We start from the raw sequence: 20,104 nt of genomic DNA, 5'->3' as shown, positions 1-20,104 counted from the left end.
TTGTAAAAGCCAAAGAATGCGGCTCTGTCAGGTGCAGAGCATTGAATGGCAGCGAGGGCAGCTTTCCCTGGATATTTTGAGATTTTCTTTCAAGCTCCGTCCTCTACCGTTTTTGTCCCTCTGTCTGGTGGGATTTTGGATTTTGTCGAGGACTGAACTGTTCTCGGCTGTATCCCAAGGCTATCTTGTACTTTATTTTATCGGGCTTGGGCCATAGCCCTCCTCGGTTTGGACCTTTGGATTCCCCACGGATAAATGGGCCTGGCCCGTAAGTTATTGGGCACCACACTTGTAATCATCTTTAACTTGACAAAAGACTAAATTGGACCCAAATGAAAAATAACATCCCAATAGACCAAGTTTTGCTATTCTAATTTAGAGAGATATAGTTTCAATTGGATCCAAATAAAAAATAACATCCCAATATAGTGTTACGTTTTGAGGTTTTTCTCCTCTTTAAATGATGCTTACAAATGAATATATGGTAATTACATCAAATAGATGCACATTTTTGGTTTTTTATGAATGAATGTATATTTTATGTGATTATTTAACATACCAATGTATATTTTTTGTTTTTTTCTCAAATAATATAGGATCTTACGATCTACGATCCAATCCTACAATCCACGATCCTACTTACAGCCCCCGATTATATGTAAGATCCCGATTTTGACAACCTTACACGTGACAAACTTATATAGTACTTAATAAAAAATATAGATGAAGGGTTTGCTGATGCAAATAAAATAAACTTCAAGGATAAAATTCAAATTCTAAAACTTCACGGTTTAGTTTGTAATTTAATATTTTATTAAATATAGATAAGATAGAATTTTAATCTGCATAATTCTCTATTACTAAATTAACACACTAATCCAACTCTATATAAATCCAAAAATTCTTTATTTAACAACAAAAATTTTATCGGATAAGCTAACGGGAAGTTACAGCGTCCAATTTCCAACGCCAAAGTAAGTCAAATTTAATTAACCCAAAAAAAAAAAAAGTAAGTCAAATTTCAACGTACACCACCAAAAAAAAATAAAAATAAAATAAGGGAACATTTTTGTGGGTGTGTGTGTGCGTGACTGGTGTGGTGTGGGGGCAAAAAGCAATAACGCATCGGTCACATAATGAGGCTATGACTCGTCTTCTCTATGAAAAGCTCCGACTCTTATCATCGCATTCGCAGCAACTCTTCTTTTCTTCCAGACTCACTCGCTTCCTCTCTTTAAAACTCCCTCACTTCTTCTCTCTCTCCTCCACGCTCCAACTCTGCAAGTCCCTCGCACGTGCCTTCGCTTCCAAAACCCTAGCGTTCTTCTCCTCCATGGACGACCCCTTCTCCTCCCTCGATGACCCCTGGTCCGATAACTACCGCTCCCGCCCCCTCCGTACTCTTCTCGACGGCGACGACGACGACTACGACTTCGACGCCTCCGCCTCCGATTCCAATTCCGCCATTGACAAGCTATACTTGGTTCCCTACAGGTATATTCTCTACTCGCTCGCCGAAAATGAAAGTCTCTAGGTTAGGTTTTGGATTCAGGATTTTGCTGAATTAGGGGGAATGATTGCTTCGTTTTCTTGTGCTTTCAGCAATGCAATTTGAGTATTACTGTTATTGCTTTTGCATTTGTACTCTCTCTATGTTGCTTTTTTTTTGGGGGGGGGTCAATTTTGTGAAGGAAATTTAACTACTTTATATTATGGTGTAAATGTATAAACTCTCTGGAATAGGCTTTATGAAATGTATAAGCTCTACTTGGTTTACCATAGGTTAGGTTTTGGATTTTGGAATTTGGTGAATTAGAGAAAGGAAAATGCTAGAGCTACAAATTTTTTTACGAACAGCTTATGTGGTGAGTGGTTATTGGTAAGTAAATTTGTCTGTGGTGTGCTTTCTTGTGCTTTAAGCAATGAAATTTGAGTTGCTATTGATTGCTTTTGCATTTATAATTGTTTATGTTTTATAGGTTTACTGTCTAGGAGTAGCTTTTTATGTTAATTTGGTGAAGGAAATTCAGCTTCTTGGTAATTGTGGTGTAAATGTATAAACTCTTTGAAAAGGTAATCAATAAACCAAGATTAATCTAAAAAGATTGTTTTTTTTTTTAATTAAATATAGGTAGTCTTTATGCAATGTTCTTCTATTTTATTTCATTCTAATATTAAGAGAGAGCATCCAGCGAAATAATGCATTTCGGAAAAGTTTTTGTTGTAACAATGCATTCCAGTAGGGAGCATGTCTTATTATGTGGCCTCCTCAATTCAATTGTGTATTGAATTTTCAGGTGGTGGAAGGAGGCTCAACGTGATGATGATAATGAAATAGGAGGTGTTTTATACTCTGCGTCATTGAACGATGACATTGAGTCAGAAATTGTACTGGATTTGAGGAAGAAAGAGGATTCTAGGAATGCTGAAAAGGAAGAAGAAGGGTTTTCAGGCCGTGAGTATGCCTTGCTCCCTAAACCAATGTGGTTATGGGCCCTCAAACGGTGAGCGTGCAAACATTTGCTTCTACGTCCCTTTGATTTGTTCTTTTTCCGAAATGCATGTGGTCAAGAACTTGGTTTGATGATAAATAGCAACTATAGGTTGAAACTATCTCTTAAAAAAAAAAATCATAGGATCTTTGGAAATTGTCTAAAAATCAAATTGAATTAACCAATTTTTTAAACCTATCCCAAAAAAAAAAAAAAAAAAAAAAACTCACAAGAGATAATGCATTAGGAGAATTTGATAAGTGGGTTGGAGATAACACGCTTAATAGGCTCTATCCTTAGTTGTATGTGTGTTCTAACGACAAGGAAGCTTACATTTATGATGTTTTATGCTACCAAGAGGGTTGTAATGATAGAATCTGGAATTTGAGATTTCATAGGAATTTTCATGAAAGGGAATTAGGGGCTGCGTTATCTTTCCTTGAGTTCATTCAATCTCAGATCCCTAGGGGTGGTGGGATTGATACTTCTCATTGGTGTCTCAAAGGGAATGGCATGTTTGATACCCGGTCCTATTACAATATCATTAGGGGTGCAACTGCTTCCAATTTTCCGTGGAAGGGTGATTGGAAAGCTAAGATCCCTAGGAGGGTGGCTTTTTTTGTGTGGACAGCGGTTTATGGGCAGGTCCTTACTTTGGATAATCTTATGCTTAGGGGGCGCATTTTGGTGAATAGGTGTTGTATGTGCCATCGGAATGAGGAAACCGTGGATCATCTTCTCCTCCATTGTCTGGTAGTTTACTCTCTGTGGGTTTATATGCTTCAGATCTTTGGGATACGTTGGGTCATGCTAGGCTCTGTGGAAAGCTTGGTGTACTGTTGGAGTTTTTGGCTGGGAAAATTTAATTTAGACATATGGAATTTGATTCCCGGCTGTTTGATGTGGATTGTTTGGACGGAAAGAAATCGACGCTCTTTTGAGGACATCGATAAATCCTTGGTTCAATTACAAGCTCTTTGCCAGAAGACTTTATTTGATTGGTCTAGGTGTTAGGGCTTCTCGGAATGCTCCACTATCTTAGAGTTTATTTCTTCTCTTAGTATTGCTTTTTAAGTTTTTCCTTTTCGTTGTTTGCTGTTTATTTTGTTTATTGCTTTTCCTTGTGTTCACCATCATGAACACCTTGTATTGGCTTTCATCTGTTTTTTAGTTTGTTTTAATAATATTCTTATTACCTATAAAAAAAAAAGAGAATTTGATTTCTTCTGTTTCTAAAGTTTTTTATAAGCAGCTATCACGTGATTAAAATGGTTCTTACAGTATGGAATAATAATTTACAAGAAGATTGGGGTGGAAAGTATTTGTTTAGATTTTAGATAGCTTTAATATATGTTGTAACTAAGTTGCAGAGTTGAAGTATTTTTTTTTTTAATGTCCCTCTATCCTTCCCCTGAAGAGTTCTGTTTAGTTTTTCTCCTTGTTTATTTTCTAAGAGGTTGGTATATTTTAAGTCTTGGTAGTTAATTAAGTTCCTAGAGTCTCAGTTTATTTTTGTAATTCAATAATGGAAAATTTTTGGCTCTAAACATGCTTGTAGTTATCTTGTTTCAACCTACCATGTAATAATTGAAGATACCATTGATATGTAGTTTTAGTCACATGACTTTTTTAATGTCATGACTTGTTTAAATAATACACATGGATATTCTTATAATTTTGCTCATAGTAGGATGGAAAAGATAGCCCCAAACATGGTTGGAGCTAAACTTTGTCCTTCAATAATTGGGATTTCCCAAGTCATTTAGAATTAGGTTTCCTTAGTCGATTAGAATTAGAATTAGGGTCTAGCAGTCTATATTAGCATAGCATTGTTCTCCCTATTGAGATATATTCCTAATGGCCTGGTGCTAACTTTAGGCAACCCTAGGTGCTGACTCCTAAGGATTTTTTTTTTTCTTGCTTGTTGCTGACTCCTAGATTGCCTATCTTTTATTTTATGTCCTTCAGTTTTATTGTTGGATTGTTTTTGTTTAATCTTGTGTCAACCAATAAAGAAAAGGGTGAATTTGTTATAACAAGTTGGGAAGTCAGTGTTGTTTCTCCAAAACTTGGGGTGTTTTTTCACTAGTTCTTCTCACTTGTAAACTAGTGTACTTTGTGCTGCCTCTGCTTGATGTGTGTGCGTGTTGGGGGGGGGGGGGGGGGGGGGAGGTTGTGATGAATAATAATATTTTTATTGATGAATCTCAGTATACAAGAAATATACTAAGAAAGAAAAAGAACTGTCAAGACATAGAACAACTATCAATGAAAGTAAGCAAAGAGAGAGAAGAGAAAGTGGACAACAAAGAGGGAGGCAACTTTAATTCTCTTGAAAGTGTTAATCTCTTAAAGTTGCTTGAGCACCATTTAAGGGACTAGACTACGTTAAGCAGCATATGGTGAGCGATGGGTCACTTGTTTGCTTCTGGTATGATGTATAGTGTGGATTTTTTTCTTTGCAAGAACAAATTTTGAGTTTGTTTGCTTAGCTATAGATGTGGATTTTTTGTTGCTTCATATATGAGTAGACTCAAGATTGGAGGGAGGAGTGCAGTGCTGGAATCTTATTTTGTAAGTGATTCTTAGGATTGAGAATTGGAGTTAGTAGCTAAGTTCTTTTGACCTTGTATACACTCATTTTCCATTTGGTGACAGGAGGATAAGGTAGGGTACTAGGGTGGGGCCTATCATGTATTGAAAAATATGATGTTTATAACTACTATGCAGCTTTGAGACCAAATTGGGAGCTTTGGTTTTCATGGAGAAATATATGGAGGACAAGGTTTTTGTGTATTGTTGTATTTTTTGGTGGTTTGGATTGCGGCATTGTGAAAAATCAACGTTAGAAAATCTTTGGCAGACTTGCTTTGTTAAGGAGTGCTCTTTCGAGCCTTCCAACATATTACCTTTATTTACCATCCCCATGCATGTGGAGGATAGGTTGGAAAGGATTCAGAGAAATTTCTAATCCACCTCGGAGGGCAAGTTTAAGTTTTGGTTGGTGGCATGGGATAGGGTTTGTACACTTGTTGAGTTGGGTGGATTGGATTTTAATTTTTAGGAAAATAAGGAACTTTAACAAAGCTTTATTGGTGATATGGTTGTGGCATTTTGGCCAAGAAGTCTCACACTTGTGGTGTTGGGTGATAGAATCTAAGTGTCAAGAGGAAAAGAGAGGGGGGGGGGGTCGGATATAAGAGTTGGTAAAGGAACTCACAAGTGTAGCTTGTGGCAAAGGATCAAAGCAAGTTGGGATGGCTTCTTCCAACATGTGGTATTTCAGGTAGGTGATGGCAATTGTGTAAGGTTTTGGTTTGATCCTTGGAGTGGTCACCCACCTTTGAGGGACCTATACCCGACTTTGTTTGAGTGCTTGGCGAATAAGGATGCGGTAGTCTCCGATGTCTTGAAATATCAGTCGGATGGGGTGGAAGGGATGTGGAATTTGCGTTTTCATAGACTTTGATGATTAGGAGTTGGAGTCAGTGTATTCCTTCCTTGATCTCATTTATTCTCAGGTACCTAGGGGGGAAGGAGGTGATAGGATAAGTTGGTGCTTGAATGGGAGTGGTACTTTTGATGTTCAGTCTTATTACCAGGTTATCCGTGGTGCGAATGCTCATTCAATTTCTAAATTCTTACTTTCCCTTCCTTTTAGTTCTTGATTTGGTTGTAATTGTTCCTTGTTTAGAGAGTTCACCATTGTGAACATGATGTTCAGTTTTTTTCAATAACAGTATTATTACCTATATAAAAAAAAAGGTCCCTAAGTGAATGTCATTCTTTTTGTGGGAAGCTAGCCACATGGGATTAGATTTTTACTACTGATAACCTTAAGAAGAGGGGGGGTCATATTAGTGGTTTGGTGCTGTATGTGTCGGCATTTTGGGGACTGGTGAATTACTGATCGATCCATTGTGATGTTGCTCATGCTTTTTGGAGTACAGTTTATCGGTTATTTGGTTTATCTAGAATCCTGTGTCTGCGTGTTTGATGTGGTTAGTGTGGAAGGAACATGATAGTCATGTTTGAAGATGCCAAGAGATCCCTTGAGCAATTGCAATCTTTGTTGATTCATACCTTGTTTGATTGGGCTAGGACATGGGGTTGTACATTTTGTAATTCCATTTTTGAGTTCCAAAACTCTTTAGGACCTTCTATATAATTGTTTGAAATTTTTAAATACTTTGTGTTCATCATGTGAACACAAAGTAGTTCTCATTTTTAATAAAACTTCATGTTTATAACAACAAGGCTGTTTGCAGTGTTTATTGCACATGTATCATGCTGTTGCTAACGTTCTATTTAAATTATGTTGGTTTCTTAGGTATTCGTGATTGCCTATGAGATTGGAGAGGAGAGATTTATATTATAAATTTATACCTATTTTTTCTTTCTTTCATCTTCAATAGAATTCTTCTTCTTCTTCTTCTTCTTTCTTTATTTTTATTTTATTTTATTTCAAAATTTGCATAATATAGCAATGATATGACGCAGGACAAATTGAAGAACTTGTTTACGTGTGTTTGTGGTGGGCTTAGGGTTATGAGAACTTGTAGATCTAGGTTTAGAAACGTTTAAGAAGGATTATGGGATTGTATGAAATAAGATAATAGAGGTTTTTATGGTGTTTTAGGGGCTGTATGAACAGCACTCATGAACGGTAATTTAGAGAAAGAAAAGAAAAAAAAATAGAGAAGAGGAGTAAGAAGAGAAAAGGAGAAGAGAGAACCCACAAAGGTCAATGTGCCTCCATGCTCAAAATATTCAACAATTTTATTAATCAACTCTCCATCTCCTTTGAATATATCAAGCACAATATATTTTTGATAAGCAATAATATTTATTCAAAAACAATCAACAAGTACATAGGAAGTATACTAGCTGGGGTTATACAGTAGACTAGTATACCAAACCTAATAAATACTTGACTTGGACCCAAAGAAAATAAATCTAAGGTACTTAGGATCTCCTAGAAGATTTTGGACTCAACCAAATTACCAAATACCTTTAATTCATAGGAATTGCAGAAACTACAGATTTGTCCTTGATTATAAAATTGACCATAGCTAATAAAATGAAAATCCAAATGAAAAACTGTTTAAACCCTAAAAGACTCCTACTTGGACCATGAAATTTTTTTTACTTCAATTGCACTTCACACATGGACCCAATAAAATAATTCTTGAATAGGAATAGTAGATGTTTTGAAGATACTGAGAAATCTATTCCTGACCTCAAGCTTCTCTTTTTTAGAACTTTAAGGGATTGGTTGTTTGCTTTGCAAGATAAATCTTTCCCCTCTTTTATTGATTTCCTAGACTCTTGCAATTTTTGTATTTGATTTCTTTTCCCTTATACACTCCCTGTGCACTAGGGTGTCCCCTTTATATCAATATATCTTTTTACTTATCAAAAAAAAAAAAAAAAAAAAAAATTCTTGAATAGGGGAATTTGCAAAATAAAAGCAAATCCATCTTCCATGGCTGCATCATTATTTCTTCTGGAAAATTTCTCAACATCATTATCTTAATTTATCATTGAAATTTGTATGATATTTTGACAATGATTCATTCAACTTTTTCTGTAGGCATAATGATCTTAGCGCAGCAGTATATCATGGTAGTCTCTGTGGTGATGGAGATTCTTTGCAGGATATCTTTCCTATACAAATTAGGCTTTTTGTTTTGTGGGAAACAAATTCATTGGTGGTGAAAATCAGCCAAAAGGTCAGTTTTGCAAAATATTCTTCTATTCTTGTTTTCACTGCCTTCCACCTGTTATAGTAGTCTTGTACGTGCCTTTTGGATTTTGGTTGGTGAATGGTTGGATCCTTTGCCAAAGTTGGATAAACCTTGCTTTTCAGAGCTCATTATACCAGCTGTTGTTAACAAATATAATTTTCATCGGCATACAAGCTAGGTATGCTTTTAAAAGCAGTGTTATTTAATTTCTTCATGATTCCACGGTTTCTTCCAACCCCCATGGTATGGCGTCTAGCTTTGTAGTCTAACATAGGAAGCTCTAGTAGAAGAGTGTTTTGGAATTGAAATTATTGAATCATGGATCTTTTTAAACTTATAAGTGAAATGGGTAGAGGTTTAGCCTGTTGCAGGCAGCAGATTAGATACTTTTTAAATGAAATGTAAGAGAGGAAGAAGAAAATAGAAATGTAGCCAATCCTAAGCTATAGGAAGGAAGCCAATCACGCATTATAGCAAAGTATCAAAGTTGCAGGAAGATCTGCTGTTATTCTCTCTGCATTGATGCATAGTCTTTGTAGGCTGATGTTACCTCTTTATTCTAATTATACTAGTAGTTGAATTTAGAAATTGTGTGTACTTGAAGATTCCACTGTGTAATCATATTCGAAGTAAGACAGATTGACCACATCTTTGCTCTGTTAGCTACATACTCTAGAAAATTAACAAAACTAGATAGAGAGACCAATAATGCTCGTTTCTTATGGGACTAACATTACTTTCTTGAAACATCAGGGACTAAAAGCACTCAATATAAACTTTAAGGACCAAAAAACTATTTTGGCCTTGTATTTATTTTATTTTTGTTCTTTCTTTAGTATTTACATACAGGTTGGTTAGCCCTAGTTCAAGTAGAATCTCTCTCTTTAACACCCACTAGGTCATGTGTAACTTATTAATGAAAAATATTTTTCATGTTCATGGGTTGTGCTCCTGCTTCTAATGAATTCTTAATCATTAAAAATTGTTCCTATAATTTTGGGCCTCATCATCAATCTACAAAGATTGAATGCAAGGGTCAATCAAGCGAGGATGAATTAGTCTATACAATACAACATATATCCTGGCTGGATTAGTAGTAGCTTATTTCAAAGCTCTTGAATGGAGGTAATTAGGTGAAAGTTAGTCAAATTTGTGTGGATGGCCAGTTAACATATTAATAATTGCAACTTTGCAATATACACACACACACACACATATATATATTTGGATTAATTTGGTTCCGGCTTGTTTGATGTGCTTAATTTGGCGGGAGCGTAATAATCTTACTTTTGAAGATATTGTGAGATCAATAGATCTTTTGAAGTCTATACTAGTTGGGACACTATTTAAGTGGGGTAAAATTTGGGGTTTTACACAATGTATTTCCATTTCTGAATTTCTTCTTTCTATTGTATCTCTTCCTGAGGTACTTGTATTCGTTTTAAGTTCTGAGTGTTCACCATTGTGAACATGATGCCCTTTTTATGAAATAAATCTTTGATTACCTATCCCAAAAAAAAAAAAAAAAAAAGGATTAATAGTAAAACAATGGGAATGATGCGGTTTGATGCATGTTTGTTAATATAATTGTTATGGATGATTTAAAAGGTTGAACTTCTTGCTTGAAAATTTGCAAATTTATTTAATAATCCATTCTCCTGTTTAGGTTTGCGTTGGCCTCTTTTCCTCTTTTAGGTACCGTTTGGGTACCGATTATTGCATCCACGTTTGGATGCAAAACACGTTTCAGGCCTTTTTTTTTTTTTTTTTTTTTTTTTTAAACCAGCGCCTCCTATGAACAGTGCAAATAGGCATATCTACAGTAACCCTTTGGTGAACAGTAAAATTTTTATTATTTATTTTTTTCAGTTTTCAACAAAATAAGCGGTATCCAAACTCACCGTTAATATTCTTTATCAATAAAAAAATCCTCTCTTTTTTCCATAAAAATAACCTTTATCAATTAAAAAAATTCGACACTTCTACTCATTTATTTTGTGAGCACTTTGTTTTTTATTTTATTTTTTATATTTTATATTCATCTCCGTTAAGTCACTAAGCCTTGCAATTTCTGATCTAGTGCATAGATTTTAGTTGCACCAGAACTATACATTGATTTTTTTGCCTAATTGCAGGTGTAACTTTACCCAATAATTCATTGATTTACCTTTCATTGTATGTCTTAACTTTTTAATACCACCGGAGTATTATAAATAAAGTTCCTCTTGTTTTTGACATTAGACTGCATTTTTCAGGACAATGTACTTGAATTTTACAAGAGAGCTTGCAAAATTTTCAGTTCCAAGTCTGCTCCTGTGAGTTCTCTCTCTTTTTATTTTGTGAATGTGTTGGTGGGGGGGGGGGTGATGGTGATTTAGCTTAATGATATTTACTGGCTGTGTCATTTGATTGCACAGTTAAATATTTGGGACTTCTCAGGGCAGACAACACAATTTTTCTTGGAAAACAAAATAAATTTGCTTAACGAATCTTCTGGACAAGCACAGAGAGAGGTAAGGTTAAATTATTTGAATACTGCCATCTTGTTAAAATTTCATGTTCTGGTGCAGCCGTGGAAGATTAACTTGCTATTACTTGGCAAATTCGCCTATTCAAGAATTATTGTATGGGGTCCCATGTGAAGTCCAATTGAAGTGATAGTTGGGTGGTTTTAAAGGTCTAGGTATGAGTCTTTTAGGGTTAAAACAGTCTTTTTTATTTGGGCTTCAATGTTATTAGTTATAGTCAATATTATATTCAGTGGCAAATTTATACTTTCTGGGCATTTGGTAATTTAATTGAGTCCATAATATTCTAGGAGATCCTAAGTATCTTAGGTTTATTTTCTTTGGTTCCAAGTTACTAGGAATTCTAATACTAGGACAAGTAAGAGTTTTTATATATAACCCCTGAATACTGCTAGGGGCTGTGTTAGGCATTTGTGCTTAAGTTATGTGATTCAATGTAAGCATCACATGTTGTATGATATGCTTTTGCCATGTGGCTCACTATTAATACGCTAAAATCAGTAAAGATAATTTAGTATGTGTGAAACTCTTACTAAGTTTCAAGCCTAGAGCCTTGTAGCTTGTTTGCATTCTCTCTATTGAGAGAACCTGGGTTCAAATCCCCCACACCCACTTATTGCAAGCAAAAATAGTATATTGCCTGTCAAAAGAAGAAATTCAAAATAAGTTTCACTCATTATTTTAAATAGTTTTAATCATGTATTAAATTTTTTTAATTTTGATAAACACCTGGTTTTACATGATGCTATTACACCAGGTAACTTAAGTTTTTTTTTTTAGTTTACATATGATCTTTTGCTAACACGTCACTTTCACGGGCATAGTACAAGTCTCTATAAATGTCAAACATGGATAATTGTGTTCTTTTGTTATATAGAGGTTTAAAATTAGTTCTATTATTTGTACCTGTTTATGCCTTTTACTGTTTGTAAATAATATTTTCAATTAAAAATTAGTATGCGTGTGTGTGCCTACCATATTGTGTTCCAGATTTTCAAGAATTGATGTAATGTTGAATTGAGTCTTGGACGTTTTGTTTTTGGGAGGGGGTGGTTTCCTTCCAATTTGGATTTTAATGTGCCTTAGGGGGTTTTGGATTTTACATCTCCATTAAGCATCCTGCTTTGCTTGTTTTCCTTCCCAAATATGTATTTGGGGAAAAATAAGACTACTAATTTCTGAATCAGGATCTTTAGGTTTTATTTCAAACCAAATATATATATATATATGTGTGTGTGTGTGTGTGTGTGTGTGTGTGTGTGTGGTTTTTGTGGAGAAATTCTTCTTGCTTTGTGTTTATTAATGTGTGGAATACTGATATCAGGACAAGAATATCACTATAGACCAATCCTTTAGAAGATGAATATCTGATCTTAAAGAGGCTTTCAAATGGTCTGGTCATGATGTGGACCTTCTTGATTCTTTAGTTTTAGTTGCTGGCCTCCTCAGGATTCAGGAGGAGATCCTTCTTTAAGAGTCATTTTGTGTAATTATCATTTAGCATCTTTTGCTTGTTTCTGCATAAAAATTATCAACAAAGATATATGTGAATACAACACTTAATAGCTTATGGACTTGTTTAGTTGCACTTTGTTTGCTCCTTGATGTCATAATGGTTATGGATGAGTATCTTGTGAGGAAAGGATCTAGACGCATTTGTATTTTCTGGGAGATGCTTTCTCATCACAACTGCTTATATTTTACAATCATATGGGGGAGAACATTCTAATCTTGCTCAACTAATAAAAAGAAAAAAAAAATGATCTACTTATCTTGTCTTTGGAGGTTTTTATTCCATTATGGGTGATCATGTTTGAATTTTTTGAATGGAACTGTTGGTAATTTTGTTATAATCTCAAATAGAATGGGCCCAAGGTTCAGTGTTCCATGCGTGCATCAACAGTTAGTTTAAATGCGATAAAGTGCCCTCCATCAGTCATTTTGACTTTGTATTAATAGGTCTTACAGATTATAAAAAATTACATGACCAAAGAGTTAATATACCTATTTTGTTAATAAAACATAGAGGCTGTTTAATGCAGTTGAAATAAGTTGATAATGTTTGATTATTTACAAATTACATTCTAAATTAGTAATCTTACTGGCAGTTTGCCTCATTAATTTCATAGTTGCTTGTTATTTACCAGTTTAAAACATGGGCTTGAAAAGGGTGTTAGATTGATTGCCTTAGAGCTTGGTCTATACTTAACAATTCTCTTATGTAACTGTTGCAGTAAAAATATTCTGTAAATATGAGTTTTAACTCCATGTTTTAAATTTATTTAAGTTCTTCATGAAAATCCAATTGCTTAGTCAATATATTTGCTCATTTGTTGCATGTTGGCCATGCAGATTCTTCTTGAATTGCAAGTCTATGGGTTTTCAGATACTCTAAGGGGTATAGATGAGAGGAATAATGAGATGGCTCTAGTACAGTCCAAAATGGAAGTTCCCTTTTGCAGTGGGTCTCTTAAGATGAATGGGAGCACTGACAAAGTAGGCTCTTTATTAACTTTAACTAGTTCTTCACAAAGTGGTGGTAGCTATAGGGGAGCTGCTTCCTTGGGCTTGACAGGATTACAAAATCTTGGGAATACTTGTTTCATGAACAGTGCCATCCAGTGCTTGGTGCATACCCCAGAGCTTGTTGATTATTTCCTTGGAGACTACCCAAAAGAGATAAATTACGATAATCCATTGGGAATGAAAGTACGCACATTTATATTTATGTTATATGCAGTCTTTTTATTTAGTTGCGTTGTCTTAAATTAGCATCTTTGCTTTTTTCTGAACCTCGTCTCTTGTTAAATATGTTTGTTCAGGGGGAGCTTGCTTTAGCATTTGGAGATTTATTAAGGAAGCTATGGGCTCCGGGAGCTCGGCCTGTGGCTCCAAGGATGTTCAAGTCAAAACTTGCTAATTTTGCTCCTCAATTCAGTGGCTATAATCAGCATGATTCCCAAGTTAGTGTAATTATTTTTCTTTAAATTATTTTTATTATTGTGTCGTGTAAGAAATATTTCCATAATATTAGAAAAATGTCTATGATCTAGGAATTTCTTGCTTTTTTGTTGGATGGACTCCATGAAGATTTAAATCGTGTTAAATGCAAGCCGTATATCGAAGCTAAGGGCTTAGAGGACCGTCCAGATGAGGAAGCAGCAGAGGAACATTGGAAGAATCACCTTGCTCGTAATGACTCCATCATTGTTGATTCTTGCCAAGTGAGTTGTTATAGGAGGTCGCCATTTTGCATGGATTGGAAAATTCTGATTTCTAGTTATGTATAGTTTTTCATTTTTACATGTGACAGTACTTGCTCTGTTCCAAATTGTTGGTCCCCTCATTTTGGGTTGTCCCAAAATGTAGGCCGCTTCGAAATTTTTTTTTTTTTTTGTGTGATAGGTAATAGATATTTTCATTAAAAAAAAAGTACATCTTGTTCATGATGAGGAACAGGCTGTACTTGAAACAAATACAAACAAATCAAATAGAAATTGCACGAAATAAATTTTGCAAATTTACCTTGTACTTATTTAAAAGTCAACTATTCTTTCACTAGAGTTTAAATCAATGAGGGTAGTTTTGGAAATATGTACTTTTTAAACTAAAAGAAAAAGCATTAAATGATGCTCCTTTTAAAAGTTGGATCTTCTAAACATGACCAACAATATGGAACAGAGGTAGTACTTAATAGTATGGCATTCTTCTTACTTGGAAGTCTTTGATGCTAATATGATAAATGCCCTCTTATGGCTAAATGTGGAAAGTGGTTAGAGCTTTTGATTATTTTGTAGGATGAGATAGAGTTGCATCTGTATTTAATTATTTGTTGTTGATTTTTTTTAATAACAAGAAAGCTTATAGGATAAACGACGCTTATTTTAAAATAATTGGCTTTGTTTTTCTTACATTATAGGGTCAGTTTCGGTCAACACTGATTTGCCCTCTTTGCAAGAAGGTTTCTGTCACATTTGATCCATTTATGTACCTATCGCTGCCATTACCTTCAACAGTTATGCGGACTATGACATTGACAGTCATGAGCGCTGATGGGATTACACTACCATCTACTTATACCATAACTGTACCAGATTGTGGGAAGCTCACGGATCTTATCTTGGCCTTAAGTGCTGCATGTTCTTTAAGAGATGATGAAACCCTGTTAGTGGCTGAGGTTTGTTACTGCATATATGTTTTTGAGTATTAGTGTGTGAGTTACTAACAAAAAAATAGTCACCCTTATGTCTATCCTGTGCACTCAGTATTGGTGTGGGATCTGCCACCAATTATTTAGATGACTTGAGTGAAATTCCTACTGGCTTTTGTAGTGTAACTTAAGTTTTTCAAAGTAACATTGCAAACTGAGATGATACGGGGACCTATCACAGTGCCTGACCTCATATGACCTTTGTGTTGTGTTGGTGGAAATTTCTTTGAACTCTGACCTTGTGGAGTGAATTGTAGGTATACATGAATCGTATGTTGAGTTGGCTGGAGCCATCTGGTTTGATAGCCTTGATCAGAGATGATGACAAACTTGTTGCTTATCGGTTACCAAAAGATTGTGAGAAATCCCCCTTGGTTGTCTTCAAGCATAAAAAAATTGAGCAGTAAGTTAAGTTAAATTCTTATTATGGTTGTTGAGGCTTTTTATGGTTGCATTTGTATAACAAATTATGACTTCAATTTGATTTTTCTGCAATATTCTATATTCTGTGCCTTCTTTTCTCCCTTTCCTTTCATGTTTAAGAAATTGTGGCAAGTGTTATAACTCAATGAGTGACATCAGATAATGTGTGTGACAACTGAAACATCTGGAATGCATTAGATAGATTTCATTATGATAAGTCTCTCAAGTGCATTTCCAGACTCTCTACTATCCATATTTGAGTTCATTTACAATGTCCACTATTCATTATTTTGTCCAAAAATTATCAAATTAGTTGATAAATTAGGATGTTGATTATAGAATTTTTGTAATTTATGTTGTATACTGTAAATGCTTTCATAGTTTAAAGAAAAAGGGTGCGCCCTTATAGGTTGTAAGTATATAAGGATATGGCAAACAAATGATACATCTTTACTCTCTCTCTCTCTCTCTAAGAAATATTTTCTCTAAACATTCTATATTTCAAATTAGATGTTATAATACATCTGTTGTTCTTGTATCTTACTGCTCAATATCTGTGCACTGTCATCTTGGCAGCTTTCTATAATAATTATTCTTTTTAACAAATATAGTAGTTTTTCATTTGCAAGTGTTGTTAATCATTGAGCTGCACAATAGATTTTTTGGGTAATTGCTGAAATATTTGGAGGCTTTTAACTAACTGTTCCATGGGACATGTATCACAATCATGGTCATCAATGTCTTGCCATATGCATATAAATGTTTAGGTTCAACATGTTATATTTGTAAGACAATATGTAAGGTTGCTGCTATGTAAATTTGTGGGTTGTATATAATGATAAATGAAATTATCCATATGGTCTGTTTGCAGTTGGCCTTATAAATTGAAGATGTTTGGTATTCCACTGGTGGCAAGGTTGCCTGATCTTTCTTGTGGATCTGATATTCGCAAAAAGTTTTTGCAATTACTCAATCCATTTTTAATGCCCATTGAAGATGTATTAAATGACTATGATGATGAGGAAGGAAGTTCTGGCAATGAAGATTCTGATATGTTGGATGCCACTAGCCCTACAGTTTTGGATACAGATGCCGGCTCAGACAGTGAAACATTGGATGAGACACATTTGGGTACTGACTTCCAATTCCAGATAGGACCATTTTCTACTGAGATAAAGATGGATGAGCCATTTCAAGTTTCAGGTTTGGCAAAGGAGTTGGAGGTGCATGTTGTATGGTCAGATAAGATGATTGATAAGTACGATACGTGCATTCTTAGCTCATTTCCAGAGGTCTTTAAGCCTCAGACGTTCATGAAGAGGCCTCAAGAGTCTGTTTCTCTGTACAAATGCCTTGAAGCCTTCTTGAAGGAAGAACCTTTAGGACCAGAAGATATGTGGTTGGTGCTTATTCTCATTTTTCGTCTCTAAATTTTTTTTGCTTGTTGCCGGTCATTCTTGACTTAATTTGACGAGTGGGAAAGAAAGTGTTTTTTAGAGCTTTAAGGTGCTTGAAGTGGTTTTGGTCCTTATGCCATCACTATAGTTCTTTGACTAATGTTTTTCATATAAAAATCAAGTTGTCACTTTCATCTTGCTAATTACTTTGCAACTGTGTATATTTGTAGGTACTGCCCTAGCTGCAAGGAGCCTCGACAAGCAATAAAAAAGCTAGATCTTTGGAGATTGCCTGAGATTCTTGTTATTCATTTGAAGAGGTTCTCATACAACCGATATTTTAAGAACAAGCTAGAAACATTTGTTGACTTCCCAGTTGATTATCTGGATTTCTCAACCTACATTGCCCACAAGAATAGCCAGTTTTCTAATCATTACATACTGTATGCAATTAGTAATCACTATGGAGGTCTGGGTGGCGGTCACTATACAGCATCTATTAATGTAAGTGGTGTTTCTTTTAGTGTAGGAATTTTTACTCGATTGCCTGCTGATACGTACCTTTTATTTAGGAATTTGTTGTTTGGAATCAGTGTAATGTTCTAAATATGGGATTATTGGAGAAAATTTGGATGCTAGTCCAGAGTTACTTGACTTAAATAAATTCAATTTGATGTGGTATTCATCATAGTGGAGGACAGTCCCCCGTCCAATCTGTTATCCTGAAATGAAAACTATTTTTGACATGCTATCTATGCCATTACTTGAAATAAGTTGCAAGTTCCAGTGTTAAGGTGGAGTCGGCAACATTGTAAGTTCAGGGAGTACTGGTTTAATGGAGAGTCACAGATCCTTTTTTAGCTTGGTATCAAGATTATCAACTGTAATTTTGTGATGAAAATTTGTGCTATGGGGGGTTGTCATAGAGGGTAAGTGGTAACACCAAAAAGTTAGTTCTGTTATATAATTAAGGCTAAAATGCAAAACTCACCCTCTATGTTTCACCAAAATTTATTTCAGTCCTTTAACATTGCTTTCGTTCATTTTAGTTCTTTAACTTTCAAGATTATTCAATTAAGACTTTTCCATCAACTTTTATTATATGTTGTGGTTAATTTTCCAATTTTTAAAATTTTTCTTATAGGTTTTTAAATTAAAAAAAATTCAATTAATGATTGAAGAATATTTTCTAGATATTTTTTTTCAAAAATTTTTAACCAAAGTTTACAAAAGTCCTTAATTGAATAAATCTAAAACTTAGAGGACTGAAATGAATGAAAGCAAAGTTAGAGGATTAAAATGAATTCTGAAGAAACTTAAGAGGGTAAGTTTTGCATTTTAGCCTATAATTAAATTGAAAATGCATTGATAACATATCATATGATGTATAATTAGTGTGCTAAACGTATGGTTTCCTAGTAGTGTTGTGGTTAATCTTCCTACGTAATTGCTGAATTTATTTGTTGGTATCTGAATGAAAGTTATATATATATATACATGTGTGTGTGTGTGTGTGTGTGTGTGTGTAGTCTTTTCTTTAATGTTTCATTTCTGTAGGAATGGTAACCCATCTTGTACCCCTTCCATCACATGTATATCCCATTACAATTTTGACTTTGTTGATTTTTGTGAACTTACTTGATATGGGAGTGGCTTAAATGTCATAAAATAAAGATACAAGCTAAATATTAGTGAGAATCTGGGGATTTTTAACTCAACAATTCTGTAAAGCACTTAGATTTTACATTGCTTGCAGGAACATCTTTATATCTTTTCTATTATACTCATGATTTCTATATACTATAGGTGCTCTAATTCTCTTTGTTCCTATGCAGCTTGGATATGGAATGTGGTATGAGTTTGATGATGAGAAGGTTGATCCTGTCAGTGAAGACAGGATAAAGACCTCTGCTGCTTATGTTCTTTTCTACAGGAGAGTCCCAGATGTATAATCCAACATAATTGTACAGTTGCAACAATTTGCAAAACAGGTTCGGCCAAGCATTACCTTCTTTTTCTCCCAAACCATTTTGTAGTTATTTTTGGGAGCATCCTCATTTTGCTTACAGCTTGGAATTGGAGAGGATACACATAGAGGAAATGAACAAAGGACAAAGGATTTTACTGTACAGCTTCAAATGGGCGCCATTGGACTGGGGTAGAATATTTCAACTGCTTTGTCGTTAAATGTACATATGCTTCATAGTTCATACAGAGGGAATTCTTGATAGACCCATCAATTTTAAGATGGAAGAGCTTCCCCATAAGTATATCACTTAATAAAATTTATTGGGTACATATTTTGTTTCCTGCATTTGTTTAAATTATAATAGTTAAAAAATATTTAGTATCATGGGTTGACAATTGAAGTCTTGGCACTGTACATCAAGTTATAGAAGTTACAACAAACCATCCTTATGAAGCTGTTAGGGGCTTTCTACTTCGAAGCTACATTTCACTAACCTTGCTATGGTGAACCAAATACATGTGCCGGGAATAAGTGCAACAATGCAAGCTATGTGACGACTTGATGGGGTAACTTTCCAAGGAAGTCTCCTGCAGACTCAAATAAATGTTCATTGTTTGTTTACTAGAGGGGAAGGCTGATAAGACTGTATATAAACAAACACCTTTTGGCATTATTGATGGGAAAGGCTGACCAGAAAATGTATAGAATTGATTTTAGAGATGGGCTTTTAGATTGGGAAAGGGATTGATTCTGTAATATTTTAGCTTGTCAACCTACCTTAACACTGTTACGCCAAAACAAGCACGGCCTTAAAGGGATGTAAATTGAATTTTTTCTAAAAATTCATTATACTTGAATCTCTTCCATTCCAAATTTGCCAAATTGGAGGAATTATAAAAACATTGAGGTTTCTAAACCCCTTCACAAGTTCATTTAATTCCTCCTCTAAAAAGCATCCAGTTGAATTTGATTAATATTAACATAATTAACTATGCTCTAGTTTCATAGGAATGGAACTTGAAAAATCTAGTCGAGCAGCAAGATGTGCAACTAATTTTATCAAATCACAAGCAACAAAATTGATAACAAGGGGTCTAGTTTTTGCGAAGGGGCAACCTCCTATTCAAGCTTAATCTTGATGGAGTGTTGGAGGTGCGGGTGGTTTCTCAGAAGGTGAATGACTGCTCCGTATGGAGATTCTCTTCTTCAAGTCATGGCTTTAGTGTATTGATTAGAGCTCTCCAGTTTGATCACAAACATGGTTTGCAGCAGGTTAGAGAAGAATATGCATGCGGTGTTTTATTTAATATTTATGATGTTGAATTCTGATGCCCCTCG

The 20,104-nt window shown here is 34.8% G+C and overlaps 1 protein-coding gene across 1 annotated transcript; it reads left to right on the top strand.

Annotated features, from left to right (window-relative positions):
- Window positions 1-1,079: 1,079 nt before the first annotated feature.
- Window positions 1,080-19,615, top strand: LOC115952307 (ubiquitin carboxyl-terminal hydrolase 8-like). The gene is made up of 13 exons (XM_031069411.1): window positions 1,080-1,494; window positions 2,298-2,504; window positions 8,086-8,224; window positions 10,495-10,554; window positions 10,657-10,752; window positions 13,120-13,476; window positions 13,590-13,730; window positions 13,821-13,991; window positions 14,687-14,944; window positions 15,235-15,380; window positions 16,272-16,799; window positions 17,028-17,301; window positions 18,633-19,615. Exons 1-13 carry the CDS (start codon window positions 1,145-1,147, stop codon window positions 18,747-18,749), a joined length of 2,844 nt encoding a protein of 947 aa, XP_030925271.1. The 5' UTR covers window positions 1,080-1,144; the 3' UTR covers window positions 18,750-19,615.
- The last annotated feature ends 489 nt before the right edge of the window (window positions 19,616-20,104 follow it).

The sequence above is a fragment of the Quercus lobata genome, chromosome 7, assembly GCF_001633185.2.
Source record: "Quercus lobata isolate SW786 chromosome 7, ValleyOak3.0 Primary Assembly, whole genome shotgun sequence".
Taxonomy (NCBI): Eukaryota; Viridiplantae; Streptophyta; class Magnoliopsida; order Fagales; family Fagaceae; genus Quercus; species Quercus lobata.
The sequence above is the reverse complement of the archived record's forward strand: the minus strand, read 5'-3'. Positions and strand labels throughout refer to the sequence as shown.

Bases quoted from the DNA above. Each gene is read 5' to 3' on its own strand.
- LOC115952307 (XM_031069411.1), top strand. From the start codon at position 1,145: ATGACTCGTCTTCTCTATGAAAAGCTCCGACTCTTATCATCGCATTCG. The intron at 10,555-10,656 runs GTGAGTTCTCTC...TTGATTGCACAG, and splicing joins TCAGTTCCAAGTCTGCTCCT to TTAAATATTTGGGACTTCTC. The intron at 10,753-13,119 runs GTAAGGTTAAAT...TTGGCCATGCAG, and splicing joins CTGGACAAGCACAGAGAGAG to ATTCTTCTTGAATTGCAAGT.